The sequence below is a fragment of the Phalangium opilio genome, unplaced genomic scaffold (assembly GCF_054372755.1).
Source record: "Phalangium opilio isolate 3A_F unplaced genomic scaffold, DU_Popi_V2 ptg000209l_1, whole genome shotgun sequence".
NCBI classification, from domain to species: Eukaryota; Metazoa; Arthropoda; class Arachnida; order Opiliones; family Phalangiidae; genus Phalangium; species Phalangium opilio.
This window is the reverse complement of record NW_028324217.1, coordinates 9,899,776-9,915,420: the sequence shown is the minus strand read 5'-3', so window position 1 is coordinate 9,915,420 and position 15,645 is coordinate 9,899,776. Positions and strand designations below refer to the sequence as shown.

Genomic DNA, 15,645 nt, shown 5'->3' with positions numbered 1-15,645 from the left:
TACTCAAACAAACTATTATTTTACATTTTAAGACTCTCAAACCTAAAACGTCCGGTTTTCCGGTATCAAAAAAACCTTGCACCCAACGCACCCTCGAACTAAAAATATTTTTGCCGCCTTCACCGATTTCAGTCAGTAGCCGCGCGGTTGTTCTTTGCGGCTGAAGCCTATTTTTTAGTTTTACTTTTGTTTCTTTGTCATCCATTTCGAAGTAAATTTTGCATCATAACCGCGAACTGGCGATTAACCGTTTAAACTTCCTCAAAAACGAAAGCATTATATGGTAATGATACATCTATGATAACTATAAAAATAAATGTTTATTCAATTTATAAAGTGTTATAATTTTTCTAGCAACAAGTTTCTACCAGTTTTGCCTGAACATAGAGAGGGTCTTTGTTAACCCAAAATTGGGCGCCAACTGACGACCAAAGAACTTGAACAAAGATTTGGCAACTGGTTGAACGCGCGTGTTCAGTTAGTCAAATATAAGTGGCAAAGTTTCTGAAGAACATGCAAAAATTGAACATTTTAAAGTACAAGGAAAAGTTTTTTCTGTTAAAGCCATTGTTGAACTAAATTATCATACTCGACCATATGTGGATTCACAACAACTAGATCATTAATACTGTAAGTAAATTTTCTATTTCCATTTTTAGAATTGCATTTGCATAAACTTACGTGGGGTTTTAATTAAAAATATCATTACCTAACAATAATAAGTGTGACAAGAAAAATGCATTCTATATTTGTTAATTAGTAAGTTGTTAGTTTGGTGATAAGATTTTCTCAGACATAGGTTGGACTTAAGGATTAACTTACTCTGTTGATATTTATTATCTATTGAAATCAAAGCAATAGACTAGTGGCGGTAGGGAGGGGTGTAGACGATAGAGTGCTGTCAGTTGTGACGTCAGATCCAAGGTTAAACGTGACGAGTCTGCCTTTAGCAATGGGCGGCCATGACAGTTACCGTTTTTTCTTTATGGGAAAACAGCATGGTTGACGTCACACCGGCGCTTCTGACAGCACTATATATTCCTCCCTGTGGGCACACACTTGTAGGCGCCTAAGAGTTGGATGACACAGAAAAGTAGGGCTTTTGGCTAGGTAGTACTGCCATTACTCTAACAGAGTTCATTCAAACCGTAAAAACTGGAAAACCCAGGGAAATGTGTGGGAAAAACCTGAAAAACTCTGGGGAATCAAAAGGTTTCTTCATTATTGATAAGTTACTTGGTTTTGTTGCACTTATCTAGCCAAGACTGAACATCAAGGGTAATGCAACCATGAAATCAGGGTTCATACAAACCGGGAAAACCTGGAAAAATCAGGGAAATAAATAGTTGACATAAACCTCAGGGAAATCAGGGAAATTTGCGTTAGTGCTGTGCGAGTACTCGATAGGACTCGAGTACTCGATCGAGTATCGAGCCGAGTACTCGACTCGATACTCGATAAGAGATTTTTTGAGACTCGAAAATGTTTCGAGTATCAAACCAAGGCTCGATAAATACTCGAACCTGCTTTTGGAAGGCCTTTAACTCTGAAAATGGGATGTAGTAGCTATAAAAATCTACGAGAAAGTCACGCTTATTGGTTAACAGACGCAAGTTAGTGCTTAAAGGGTAGTTTTGATCATAATGCCAGTGTAATGTAGTAGGGTAGTAGCTCCTAGCTGGTTCAATGGTGGAAGTAATAGTAATAAAATATATTTTAAAATAGCGTTGACTATTATAATTATATTATAATTATATTTTCATTTTATTAATTTATTTATTTTTTTAAGTTCAGCTTAGTAATTTTCGTTTGGGACTTTGCGCGAAGTATAATAATGGCTAGTGGCTATTGACAAGGTGAGGAATGAGATTCCGAAGAAGATATTGATGAGGAATTAGTTTGTTAAATTTAACGGGAAGAAGACCAATACTGTCTGGGAAATGTTTGAAGTGGTTGTCGATGATCAAAATTACAATAAATGTCTATTACTAGAGCGGTAAATTAACAGAAAGTGCTGAAATACTGCAAAACCAATTCCGAATTACTCGATAAATTCTCGAAACAAATTTTGCAACTACTCGATACTTGATTCGAGTACTCGAGACTCGGCTCGATACTCGATAAGGGAAAATTTCAATACTCGAGACTCGACTCGAAACCAAAAATTTAAGGCTCGCACAGCCCTAATTTGCGTCAAACAGGGGCCGAGTAATTAAGCAAAATGTTCGTGAACATTCCCTCCATAGGATTAACATTACACTATACTTGGAGGCTCATAACTCTGGTTATATTGGAGATACGGGGATGTCCTTTGATTATGTAGTAGTCCTATTTGCCCCCCCCCCTCCTTCGTTAACATTTGCTCCATAGGATACTCCATATACGAGAAAAACCTGGAAAACTCAGGGAAGTATATGGGAAAAAACCTGGAAATCTCAGGGAAATTTGTTTTCCAAAAGTTGTATGAACCCTGATAGAAGTTATAATCCTGTAATGTCACTTGCAACTTTGGCAGTGCATGACATGACTTTCTCAAATGTCATTATGGGGAATCTATTCCGCCGGTTTAGGGGAGCATACTAAAGCATAACCAGGTTTGCCTTAGAGTACCTGGAAGACATAGAAAGTTTGGGATTTTGAAAATACGTGTGAAATGTTGGATAAAAGTTAGGGAATTTGAAAATTGTCCTAAAAGTTGGGGAATTTTGTCTTGTTTTCACTAATTTTCTTTTAGTTGTTCTAGCATGTTTATAATTTCATCGTACTAAGCCTAGTAGTTTTTAAACTGTTCTACAAACAAATAAAACTGTTCAGCGAACAAATAAAACTGTTCCGCGAACAAATAAAACTGTTCCGCGAACAAATAAAACTGTTCCACGAACAAATAAAACTCTTCAGCGAACAAATAAAACTGTTCTAGTATAGGACATGCCACTTCCTGCTTCCGTATTTGAGTTGTGGTTTTGTCCAGTCCCCAACAACTAGTTTTAGCTCTTCAACATTATGACATTGGTAGCTTTAAAGGTCATATCAGAAGGGGGTAATAGAAGAGGGATGACAATCTGTATCCTCTTAATACTTCAGTTATGTAACATGATTATTTGCTATGGCTACATGAATTCATGTCTTATGATGCTATGGCTGCAGGAATTCATGGTTTTTTTTGGGGGGGAGGGGGGTTGTTTTTTTTCGCTATGGCTGCATTAAGTCATGGTTTTCTGTTTCGTTTCGAATGCAAACAATTAATAATAGCCATTAGTTCTTATATGGTTTTTAGGTAAGGCTCATTTGAAATAGAGCTTGAAGGTCCAACGTATAAATTACGGATTCTGAATAGCCAAGAAATTCAGTGAAGTTTATTACTTTTGAAAATCCTCAAGCGTCGACGTACCGATACGAAAGTCGTACTGAAAAATTCAAAATGGAGCTGGCCAAACTGGCTATGATTTCGTTGCAACGTCAAGCCCTGACTAGTTTCGCCTCGTCAGTTTGGGTTAAGGCAAATAAACAATCCTTACGATCCCCTCTGGATAACCTTAAGTTCAACTGCAACTCTCTGGATAACCTTAAGTTAAACCGCGACTCTCTGGATAACCTTAAGTTCAAGTGCGACCCTCTGGAGGCCGAGCCATTGACTGACCAAGCAATTGTCGAGCTAAAGCGCTCAAACATACCAACGCTATTTAAAGAAATGACCATGATGATATTGCCTGATGTAGGACATGAAATAATTAAGTGGCTGAAAGAAATTAAAGACCGCGTCAATGACACCACCTTGGAGCACCAACTCGCCAATTTCAGTTGGACGGTTGAAGGCCCATTGAATCGACCCAAGATGGCCAGGTTAATACTAGAGAATCAAATTGACCTAGATTTGTCATTCAGTTTTAGAATGGCATGCACGTACTGTTTAGAGGATGAAGTTAGGGAACTGTGGCCAAGAATCAGAGAAGAACGGGAGTTAAAGGATTTGGATGATGAAAATTTGATTGTAAAATACTGGATTTATAAACTAGACGAACACTTGCTGAACATACCAAATTACCATCTAGACCATAGGTTAGATCTTACTAGGTCTATTGATGTAAAATGTTTCCTTAGGGCTGTTTTTAGTCGTTATACTATTGACACAGTGAAATTTCTATTTAATAGTTTAAGTGATGAAAAAAAATGGAGGCCTTGAATAGTTTCAAATCATCGTCTCCATACTATTATTTGCTCTGCGACGAATCGGTGTTTGGTTATGTGTTAAGTCAATTCAATGTTACGGAAATGTGCGATGTCATATCTAGGTGCAATATTTCAACGTTAATGTCGCATTTCAATTACTTTGCATGGCCAAACACCGAATTTCTAAAGGCATTTGACCAGCGCATAGGCAAGATGAAAGGCACAAAAACTACAAATGGCTATGATTTGTTAAAGCTAGCTGATGGATCCTTGGGGTATTTCAGACGTTACAACCAAAAGATTGTGTTCAGATATTATTGGAGCAGATTCTCAAAAACCGGGTTAAATAAAGCTATTAAAGATTCTTCTTCATACTTGCCATTGTTGCCTTGGGTCTTTTATGAACTGTGTCGTAACGAAGACGATGTATCCATTAAAATGGTAATTGATAGCATTGGAGCCAAGGGTTACCCCGAGGACATATATCGTCGTTGTGATATTATCTCCATGTTGGCTAAATACGACTTGAATCTTTTGAAATATTACCTCGCTCGTGCCCTTTACAGGAAGAATGTAGCCGAAAACATCATTAAGGAATCAGAGTATAATCATTGTTTAGTTCCTTTTAAGGATATAATTGCTGATATTTTGATTGAGGTTTTTCCGCATTGGAATCTCAATCGCTTTGATTAGATTGTTAAACTGTTACAATCAATATAAAATTACTTCAAATTTTGGGTTTTGCAAAGTATTTTCAGAAGTTAATGCACTTTGGTTTTGGTTTTCTAAACCCGTTTTCATCGAATTTTGTTCTCAAGAATTTTCTTTCAAAAACTGCTCAGTTTTAAATAAGTAATTTAGAATTTAGTTGTAGTTAAATACCTACTTAACGATTGTTTAGTGACTAATTACACTGAGCTCAGTAGGTTACTTTTATTTTTGGGGTATCCTCTTTTTGTCACGACAAAGTTCATACTTCCGAATTGAAATTGTAGTTGTTGCGTCCTTTCAGTAATTTCATTCTTTATTGTTCAACTGAGAGAGAGTAAAATAAATATTGTTATCTGCAGGGAATTCGATTTAGAAGAAGTAATTAAGAATTTAGTTGTAGTTAAATACTTACATAAAGACTTTTTAAGGATTAATTACACTGTGTTAGATTAGTCTTTTTTTTTCAAATATTTCCCAATTAGTGTTTACTTTTTGGTCACAATAAACTATTTCCCATCTAATTTCATACGCAAGAATTTGAATTATTTAGAGTATTTTAGAATTGCAATTGTAGTTGTTACATTCTTTCAATCATTTCATTCTGTACTCTTTTAAAGACGAAAAAATATAAGATTGCAATCTTCGAAAGATAACGCGTTTTTAGTAGTCATAAATTGAGTTTGACGTTAGTATCAAAATGAATTGAGTCAAAACTTAAGGATAAATGAAAGAATTCGTGTTATATTTTGCTAAGGCTACATGAATTCATGTTTTATTTTGCTAAGGCTACATGAATTCATGTTTTATTTTGCTAAGGCTACATGAATTCATGTTTTATTTTGCTATATGGCTGCAGGATTTCATGAGTTTTTTTTGTTTGTTTTTCGTTTCGCATGTAAACAATAGAGTAATGTCAGTTCTAATATGCAAACGTCATACCATAGAGTAGTGTCGGAAGAGGGGGGAGTAGACTGTGTATCCCTCCCTCTAGGCGCGCTTTTGTAAGAGGGGATACTGTTCGCGCCTGGTAGGGGGGATGACACTTAGCTAAGAGATAGAAGCGTATGACGTTTGCATACCTAGACCTGTATAATATCTCTTAGCTCAGTGTGATCCCCCCTACCAGGCGCGTACAGTATCCCCTCTTACAAAAGCGCGCCTAGAGGGAGGGATAAACAGTCTACTCCCCTCTTTACCGACACTACTCTATTAGTAATTTCCTGTAGTTCTTATATGGTTTGCCTATAGTTCTTATATGGTTTGCCTATAGTTCTTATATGGTTTGCCTATAGTTCTTATATGGTTTGCCTATAGTTCTTATATGGTTTAGCCTATAGTTCTTTAATGGTTTAGCCTATAGTTCTTATATGTTTAGCCTATAGTTCTTATATGGTTTGCCTATAGTTCTTAAATGGTTTAGTCTATAGTTCTTTAATGGTTTAGCCTATAGTTCTTATATGGTTTAGCCTATAGTTCTTATATGGTTTGCCTATAGTTCTTAAATGGTTTAGCCTATAGTTCTTAAATGGTTTAGCCTATAGTTCTAATATGGTTTAGCCTATAGTTCTAATATGGTTTAGCCTATAGTTCTTATATGGTTTGCCTATAGTTCTTAAATGGTTTTGCCTATAGTTCTTAAATGGTTCAGCCTATAGTTCTTAAATGGTTTAGCCTATAGTTCTTATATGGTACTTTTTAGGTAAGGCTCATTTGAAAAAGAGCGAGAAGCCCAACGTATAAATCACGGATTCTGAATAGCCAAGAAATTCAGTGAAGTTTATTACTCGCTTTTGCATGAGAATCCCTAAACGTCGACGTATCCAGCATTTTCCCATACAAAAGTCGTACTGAATAGTTCAAAATTCAGCTGAGCAAACTGCCTATGATTTCGTTGCAACGTCAAGCCCTGACTAATTTTGCCTCGTCAGTCTGGGTTCATGCAAATAAACAATCCTTACGATCCGCTCTGGAGGCTAAGTCATTGAAGGACTGTGCAATTGCCGAGCTGAAGCGTTCCAACATACCAACAATTTTTAAAGAAATGACCATGATGATATTGACTGATGTAGGAGGTGAAATATTTAATTGGATTAACGACATTAAAGACCGCGTCAACGACACCACCTTGGAGCACCAACTCGCCAATTTGAGTTGGACCGTTGAAGGCCCATTGAATCGACCCAAGATGGCCAGGTTACTACTAGAGAATCAAAGTGACCTTGATTTGTTATTCAGTTTTGAAATGGCATGCATGTACTGTTTGGAGGATAAAGTTAGGGAACTATGGCCACGAATCAGAGAAAAATGGTCGTTAAACGATTTCTACGTTTTCAATCATGAAAATTTGATGGTAAGATACTGGATTTTTAAACTAGAAGGACACTTGCTGGACTTACCAGTTATCTTTCGAGGATGCACTAGTTGGTTTTGCCGTTATGAAAGTTCTTTTGATGTAAAATATTTCAGTAATGTTATTTTGGAACGTTGTAATATTGTAGTAGTGAAATTTCTATTTAATAGTTTAAGTGATGCGGATAAAATTGAGGCCTTGAATATTTTCAAATCATTTCATCTGACAGATTATTTGCTCTGCGACGAATCCGTTTTTGCTTATTTGTTAAGTCATTTAAATGTTATGGAAATGCGCAAGATCATGTCTAGGTGCCTTATCCTAATGTTAATGACAACTTTCAATTACTTTCCATGGCCAAATACCGAGTTTCTAAAGGCATTTGAGCAGTACGCGAGCGAGGTGAAATGCGCAGTGATTGCTTCAAATGGCAATGATTTGTTAGAGCTAGCTGATGGATCCTTGGGGTTTTTCAAACGTTACAACTCAAGGATTTTGTTCAGACATTATTGGACCAAATTCACAAAAAAAGTATTAAATAAACGTTCTTTATTGTTGCCTCACATCTTTTCTCAACTGTGTCGCAACGAAGACGATGTATCCATTAAAATGGTAATTGATAGCATTGCAGCCCAGGGTTACCCCAAGAACACTAATTGTTATCGTGAAATTATCCAAACTTTGGCTAAATACGACTCGAGTCTTTTGAAATATTACCTCGCTCGTTTCGTTTGCAAGAAGAGTATGGCCGAAAACCTCATTCGGGTATCAAAGGTTAATCGTGGCTTAGTTCCTTTTAAGGATATGATTGCTGAGATTTTGAATGAGGTTTTTCCGCATTGGAATCTCTATCGCTTTGATTAGATTGTTAAACTGTTACATTCAGTATAAAATTAGACCTACTTCAAATTTTGTGTTTTGCTAAGTATTTTGTCACTTTGGTTTTGGTTTTCTAAACACGTTTTCATCGAATTTTGTTCTCAAGAATTTTCTTTGAAAAACTGCTCAGTTTTAAATAAGTATTGCAGTTGTAGTTAAGCACTTATGTAAAGATTGTTTAGTGACTAATTGTTTGCATTAGGTAAGAGAATTTTTATTTTCAAGTATTTACCAATTTAATGTATAATTTTTTGTCACAATGAAGTTCCTAACTATTTTCATATGCAACAATTTTAATTATTTTAAGTACTAAGAATCGCAATTGTAGTTGTTACATCCTTTCAGTAATTTTATTCTGTATTCTTTAAAGACGAAAAAATAAAAGATTGCCATCTTCGAAAAATGATGCGTTTTTTATTTTAAACTAAGTAGTCATAAATTGAGTTTGCCGTTAATATCAAAATTGATTGAATCATTGCAAGGAGGATGAAATGAAAGAATTCATATTTTATTTGCATGAATTCAAGTTTTATTTTGGTAAGGCTACATGAATTCATGTTTTATGTTGCTATAACTGCATGAAGTCATGGTTTTTTTCTTTGTTTTATCGCTAAGACTGCCTTAGTTCATTTTGCTATGTATAAGCATTCATGTTTTTGGGGTTTTTTTGCGTTTCGCATGTTAACAATTATTTATAACCTATAGTTCTTATGTGGTTTTTAGGTAAGGCCGATTTGAAAAACAGCGAGATCCCCCAACGTATAAATTACGGATTCTGAGTTGCCAAGAAATTCAGTGAAGATTATTACTCGGTGTTGAGAATCCTCAAACGTCGACGTATCCAGAATTTTCCCAAACGAAATTTGTACTGAATAATTCAAAATGGAGCTGGCCAAACTGCCAATGATTTCGTTGCAACGTCAAGCCCTGACTAATTTCGCCTCGTCAGTTTGGATTAGCGCAAATAAACAATCCTTACGATCCGCTCTGGAGGCTAAGTCATTGAACGACCAAGCAATTGCCCTGCTAAAGAACTTCAACATACCAACTCTTTTTAAAGAAATGACCAGGATGATATTGACTGATGTAGGACATGAAATAATTAAGTGGCTTAACGAAATTAAAGACGACGTCAACGACACCATCCTGGAAAAGCAACTATCCAATTTGAGTTGGACGGTTGATGGCCAATTGAACAAACTCAAGATGACCAGATTACTACTAGAGAATGAAACTGACCTCGATTTGTCATTCTGTTTTAAAATCGCATGCACTTACTGTTTTGAGTATGAAGTTAGGGAACTGTGGTCACGAATCAGTGAAGAATGGCTGTTAAACGATTTGTACGTTTTAAATCATGAAAATTTGATGGTAAGATACTGGATTTTAAAACTAGAAAGACATTTGCTGGACAAAGCAGTTTCCCTTCGAGGATACACTTCTTTGTCTTGCCTTAACGAAAGTTCTTTTGATGTAAAATATTTCCGTAGTGTTATTTTGGAACGTTGTAATATTGAAGCAGTGAAATTTCTATTTAATAGTTTAAGTGATGTAGACAAAATTGAGGCCTTGAAGGTTTTCAAATCATTTCGTGTAAAACATTATTTGCTCTGCGACGAATCGGTTTTTGCTTATTTGTTAAGTCAATTAAATTTTATGGAAATGTGCGAGATCATGCCTAGGTGCCTTATCCTAATGTTAGTGACAAATTTCAATTACTTTGTTTGGCCAAATACCGAGTTTGTAAAGGCATTTGACCAGCTCGTAAGCGAGATGAAAGTCACAGTGAATGCTTCAAATGGCAATGATTTGTTAGAGCTAGCTGATGGATCCTTGGGGTTTTTCAGGCGTTACAACTCAAAGATTTTGTTCAGATATTATTGGACCAGACTCACTAAAAAAGCGTTAAAAAAATGTATTAACTTTTATCCTTCATTGTTGCCTTGCATTTTTGCTAATCTGTGTGGCGTCGAAGATGATGTATCCATTAAAATGGTAATTGATAGCGTTGGAGCCCATGGTTACCCCATGGACACTTTTACTCGTTGTGAAATTATCCAAACGTTGGCTAAATACGACTCGAATCTTCAGAAATATTACCTCGCTCGTTCCGTTTGCAAGAAGAGTCTAGCCAAAGAACTCATTATTGTATCACAGTTTATTCATTATATAGTTCCTTTTAAGGGTATGATTGCTGATATTTTGATTGAGGTTTTTCCGCATTGGAATCTCTATCGCTTTGATTAGATTAACTGTTACAATCAGTTTAAAGTTATTTCAAGTTTTGTGTTTTGCAAAGTATTTTCTCAAATTAATGCATTTTGGTTTTGGTTTTCTAAACACGTTTTCTTCGAATTTTGTTCTCAAAAACTGCTCAGTTTTAAACAAGTAATTTAAAATTGCATGGAGTTGTAGTTAAATACTTATGTAAAGATTGTTTAGTGACTAATTACACTGGGTAAGATTACTCATATTTTCAAGTCTTTGTTCAAGGTTTTTATACCAATTAAATGTATACTTTTTGGTCACATTAAAGTTCCGAACTAATTTCGTATGCGAGAATTTTATTATTTAGAGTACTTTCGAATATCAATCGTAATTGTTACATCCTTTCAGTAATTTTATTCTGTATTCTTTAAAGACGAAAAAGTAAAAGATTGCAATCGTCGAAAGATGATGCGTTCTGTATTGCGTTTGCCGATAGTATCAAAATTAATTGACTGAGACTACATGAATTCATGTTTTATGTTGCTATGGCTGCAGGAATGGTTTTTTTTGTTTGTTTTTCGTTTCGCATGTAAACAGTAATTGCCCATAGTTCTTATATGGTTTAGCCTATAGTCTTATATGGTTTGCCTATAGTTCTTACATGGTTTTGCCTATAGTTCTTATATGGTTTAGCCTATAGTTCTTAAATGGTTTAGCTTATAGTTCTTAAATGGTTTAGCCTATAGTTCTTATATGATTTGCCTGTAGTTCTTATATGGTTTGCCTATAGTTCTTATATGGTTTGCCTATAGTTCTTACATGGTTTAGCCTATAGTTCTTAAATGGTTTAGCCTATAGTTCTTATATGATTTGCCTATAGTTCTTATATGGTTTAGCCTATAGTTCTTATATGGTTTAGCCTATAGTTCTTATATGGTTTAGCCTATAGTTCTTATATGGTTTAGCCTATAGTTCTTATATGGTTTAGCCTATAGTTCTTATATGGTTTAGCCTATAGTTCTTATATGGTTTAGCCTATAGTTCTTATATGGTTTAGCCTATAGTTCTTATATGGTTTGCCTATAGTTCTTACATGGTTTAGCCTATATTTCTTACATGGTTTAGCCTATAGTTCTTATATGGTTTGCCTATAGTTCTTACATGGTTTAGCCTATAGTTCCTAAATGATTTAGCCTATAGTTCCTAAATGATTTAGCCTATAGTTCTAATATGGTTTAGCCTATAGTTCTTAAATGGTTTAGCCTATAGTTCTTAAATGGTTTAGCCTATAGTTCTAATATGGTTTAGCCTATAGTTCTAATATGGTTTAGCCTATAGTTCTAATATGGTTTAGCCTATAGTTCTTATATGGTTTTTAGGTAAGGCGCATTTGAAAAACATCGAGAAGCCCCAACGTATAAATTACGGGTTCTGAATAGCCAAGAAATTCAGTGAAGATTATTACTCGCTTTTGAGAATCCTCAAGCCTGGACCTATCCAGCATTTCTCCATACGAAAAACATCCATTTATTGAAAGCTGTACTAAATGATTAAAAATGGAGCTGGCCCAACTGCCAATGATTTCGTTGCAACGTCAAGCCCTGACTAATTTCGCCTCGTCAGTCTGGGTTAAAGCAAATAAACAATCCTTACGATTTTCTCTAGATAACCTTAAGTTCAACCACAACTCAATGAACGACAGTGCAATTTCCGAGCTGAAACGCTCCAACGTACCAGCCGTTTTTAAAGAAATGACCATGATGATATTGACCGATGTAGGACGTGAAATAATTAAGTGGCTTTTCGAAATTGAAGACCACGTCGACGATACCACATTGGAGAACCAACTCGCCAATTTGAGTTGGACCATTGAAGACCCATTGAATCGACCCAAGATGGTCAGATTACTGCTAGAGAATCAAACTGGCCTTGATTTGTCATTCAGTTTTAAAATGGCATGCACTTACTGTTTGGAGGATAACGTTGGGGAACTGTGGCCAAGAATCAGAGAAGAACAGCAGCTGAAGAATTTCGGTGTTGATAATTTGATGGTAAAATACTGGATTTATAAACTAGACGGACATTTGCTGGACATATCAGTTCCCTTACTAGACTGTGAATTTAAAAGTGATGACACGTCTATTGATATCAAGTTTTTTCTTAGGGTTATTTATAGTTTTTATGATATAGATACAGTGAAATTTCTATTTAATAGTTTAAGTTATGAAGAAAAAATTGAAGCTTTGAATATTTTCAAATCATTGCCTCTGAACTTTTTTTTTCTCTGCGACGAATCGGTGCTTGCTTTTTTGTTCAGTCATTTCAATGTTTTGAAAATGTGTGATGTAATATCTAGATGCGATATTCCCACGTTATTCACGAATATTTGTTACTTTGCATGGCCAAATACTCAGTTCGTAAAGGCATTTGACCAGCTCATAGGCAAGGTGAAAGGCACAATGGATGCCACAAATGGCAATGATTTGTTAAAGCTAGCTGATGGATCTTTCGGGTTTGTCAGACGTTACAACAATATGATTTTGTTTAGATATTGTTGGACCAGATTCCCAAGAGAAGCGTTAAGTGAAGCTATGCATGATCGTAGTTCAACGGGGTGGCGCGGAATCTTTGTTCAACTGATTAGCAATAATGACGATGTATCAATTAAAATGGTTATTGATAGCATTGAACCCCGGGGTTACGCCGAATACTTGTTATCTTTTGATGGTACTTTCATTGTCTCACGGTTGGCTAATTATGACCCGAATCTTTTGAAATTTTACCTCGCCCAAACTGTTGTCAGTAAGAATTTAGCCAAACAAGTCCTTAAGAAATCAAAGAACGTTTTTTTCTTAAACCACTTTAAAAAAATCATTGCTGACATTTTAATTCAGCTTTTTCCGCATTGGAATCTCAATTGCTTTGATTAGCTTCTTAAACTGTTAACGTTTTGTGTTTTTTTTTTTTTTATAATTTACGGTTTATCTGACTTTATTTTTCTAAACATATTTTCACCGAATTTTGCTCTCAAGAGTTGTCTTTCAAAAGCTGCTCAGTTTTAAATATTAATTTAATATTGTATGCAGTTATAGTTAAATCCTTATATAAAGATTATTTAGGGATTAATTACTTTGGTTAGATTACTTTTATTGTCGGGTTTTGGTAAAAGGTTTTATAAATCCCGCCCACTAGCCTTTGCCAAGCCAAAACTGGAGTACAGGAGGAAAGTTACCTTGTAGGGGATCCGCTGGACCCCGCGCTTTGCTTTAAGATCGTTCGGTAGTTTTTTCCACATCATAATACCCCTAAGTTTGGTACATTTACGTCCTTTTATCGTTTAGTAAGCATTTCCCAACCATTTCTTTAAACATCCCTGAGTGACTGAATGAAAAGGGGAGGGGAAGCTATCTGTAACGAGGTTCAAATGTTCGAATCGCTTTGATATTTCCGGGCCGCTTCTGCGTGACAGTGCTACTCCAGACTCCTCCGACCATTTTGCTACGATCTTTAAAAACGATTTAGCTAGAATTAAGGTAAATTAATGACTCTGAGAGGGGTATTTTGATTTCCCAACTTGTCTCATCATTTAATATGAACCAATCGCCTTATAAATTTACAAAATCAGTGAAAAAGGTGTCGCTAGAAATCAAGCGTTAAAAATAGCTATGTTTAAAATTATTTTAGGAATAAAGTTTCTTAAAACGACTTAACTAGAACTAAGGTAGATTTCTGACCATTAAAATAATTAATATCAATTATTTTTATTTAGTTATTTAAGAAAAACCTCTTAATTTGGTAGTTAGCCCTCGTCTCGCTTCGGAGAGGTTTATTTTGGTTTCGCAACTTGTTTTATTTGTCTACAGATAACTCTCGGATAAGTTTCTACTTCTTATAATTGTTTCAACATGTTACGATGAAAACTAGTAGATAGACCGAGCAAGGTTTATTTAAAATGTCTGGGCCGATTGTTAAAAGTAATAAAAATCAATTTAATTTTAAGGGTTCTAAAACACGATTTGTTGTGATGGTCGACTTATTTGTTATCATAACTAGCGCCACTCCCCTGATATGCATTAAATATGGTGTCAAAATATGATGAATAGGTGATCTACTTTAAATTTCGGTTTTTATACTACACTTAAGTGGTATAGTAAATTGAATGAAAATAATAAACTTGGGATTGAAATCCGACGATAATACAAAAGAAGAAAGAAAAGAACTATTCGTTTTAAAACTTTGCACGATAATTTAAAACCCTTCAATATACCTCTCACCAGAAGTGAGATGAGACTAGAAGTACTGAGCTAACCAAATTCTTCACTCGGCGAAAGTGAATATTCTTGATAACACACCAACGGTTGGCCCTCTAGTGGCGGTTTCAGAATTTCCCCTCCAAAACGTGAGACGCTCGTGGTGGTAGACGGCCGAACTAGATTCAAGCACCCGCATCCGTGTTTCGCCGCTTTAGGTTGAGGGGAAGGGGGTAGGTAATTTTTTTGGAACTCGACCAATTTTTTTCTCTCTAGTGTAGGCGCGATGGAAGCGGCGTAAAATCCTCAAATTTGTTCACTAATGCCAGGATCTATTACCAATGCTAGAGCCCTTCACTTCTAGTCTCATCTCACTTCTGCTCTCACTGAAATTTCAATAGATTCGAACTAGTGAAAACACATTTCCACAGAGTAGCAGACTACACAATAAAGAGTGACGTCATTTTCGGGAGCACTCTATTGGCTGTGCCGAGCTTTGCTGAGATGAAGAATGAGAAAATTTTGGTCGTGTGAACAGTGCATTTTCTAGAGGCTGGTGAAGCCAGAAAATCTGATGAGCTCAACACAGCGAGCGTAGCGAGAAAAAGAGTGTCGTCTGAACGGGCCTTAACATTTGTGCAAAGTTCAAAGGCACAATATTTTTTAAGAAATGGAAAATCATTTGCAATAAATTTTGCACACTATTTCCATAAAAAACTGAAAATACATATTGTAAGAGTTTTTATTGCTCAATCTTATTTAAACAATTGAACGATATTTCGCATTCGAATAACATTAAACTCTGTGTTTTTGACTCCTTATATGTAATGTTTGGACAATAAAATTGTGTCCGGTCTATAATTGAATTTAATCAATATATTTTTCCAATAGAGTTTTAAGGGTTTTTTTTCTAAACATTGGCCATTCAACATAATGTTGGATTTTAATTTGGACAAGTGAAAAGTTTTGGAATAATCTATAAGATGATGAATTTTATAGATGCCCCAGTTTAATTTGTGCAAAATATTGAGCGTGTAAAAGCTACATATTGTCGAACAGTTCGATTTATTGGAATAA

At 35.4% G+C, this 15,645-nt stretch overlaps 2 protein-coding genes across 4 annotated transcripts; both read left to right on the top strand.

Annotated features, from left to right (window-relative positions):
* Positions 1–117: 117 nt before the first annotated feature.
* LOC149619035 (uncharacterized) lies at positions 118–10,664 on the top strand. 3 transcript variants are annotated; one of them, XM_089855492.1, is made up of 3 exons: positions 118–283; positions 355–630; positions 6,581–8,812. In XM_089855492.1, exon 3 carries the CDS (start codon positions 6,764–6,766, stop codon positions 8,093–8,095), a length of 1,332 nt encoding a protein of 443 aa, XP_089711618.1. In that variant the 5' UTR covers positions 118–283; positions 355–630; positions 6,581–6,763; the 3' UTR covers positions 8,096–8,812. The 3 variants fall into 3 exon arrangements, with proteins under 3 accessions (XP_089711618.1, XP_089711616.1, XP_089711617.1); XM_089855490.1 differs by lacking the exon at positions 6,581–8,812 and adding an exon at positions 8,834–10,664 and having other exon boundaries at positions 128–283; XM_089855491.1 differs by lacking the exon at positions 6,581–8,812 and adding an exon at positions 8,834–10,664 and having other exon boundaries at positions 168–283; positions 362–630.
* Positions 9,345–15,434, top strand: LOC149619034 (uncharacterized). The gene is made up of 2 exons (XM_089855489.1): positions 9,345–9,481; positions 11,698–15,434. The coding sequence occupies exon 2, from the start codon at positions 11,875–11,877 to the stop codon at positions 13,246–13,248; it is 1,374 nt and encodes a 457-aa protein (XP_089711615.1). The 5' UTR covers positions 9,345–9,481; positions 11,698–11,874; the 3' UTR covers positions 13,249–15,434.
* The last annotated feature ends 211 nt before the right edge of the window (positions 15,435–15,645 follow it).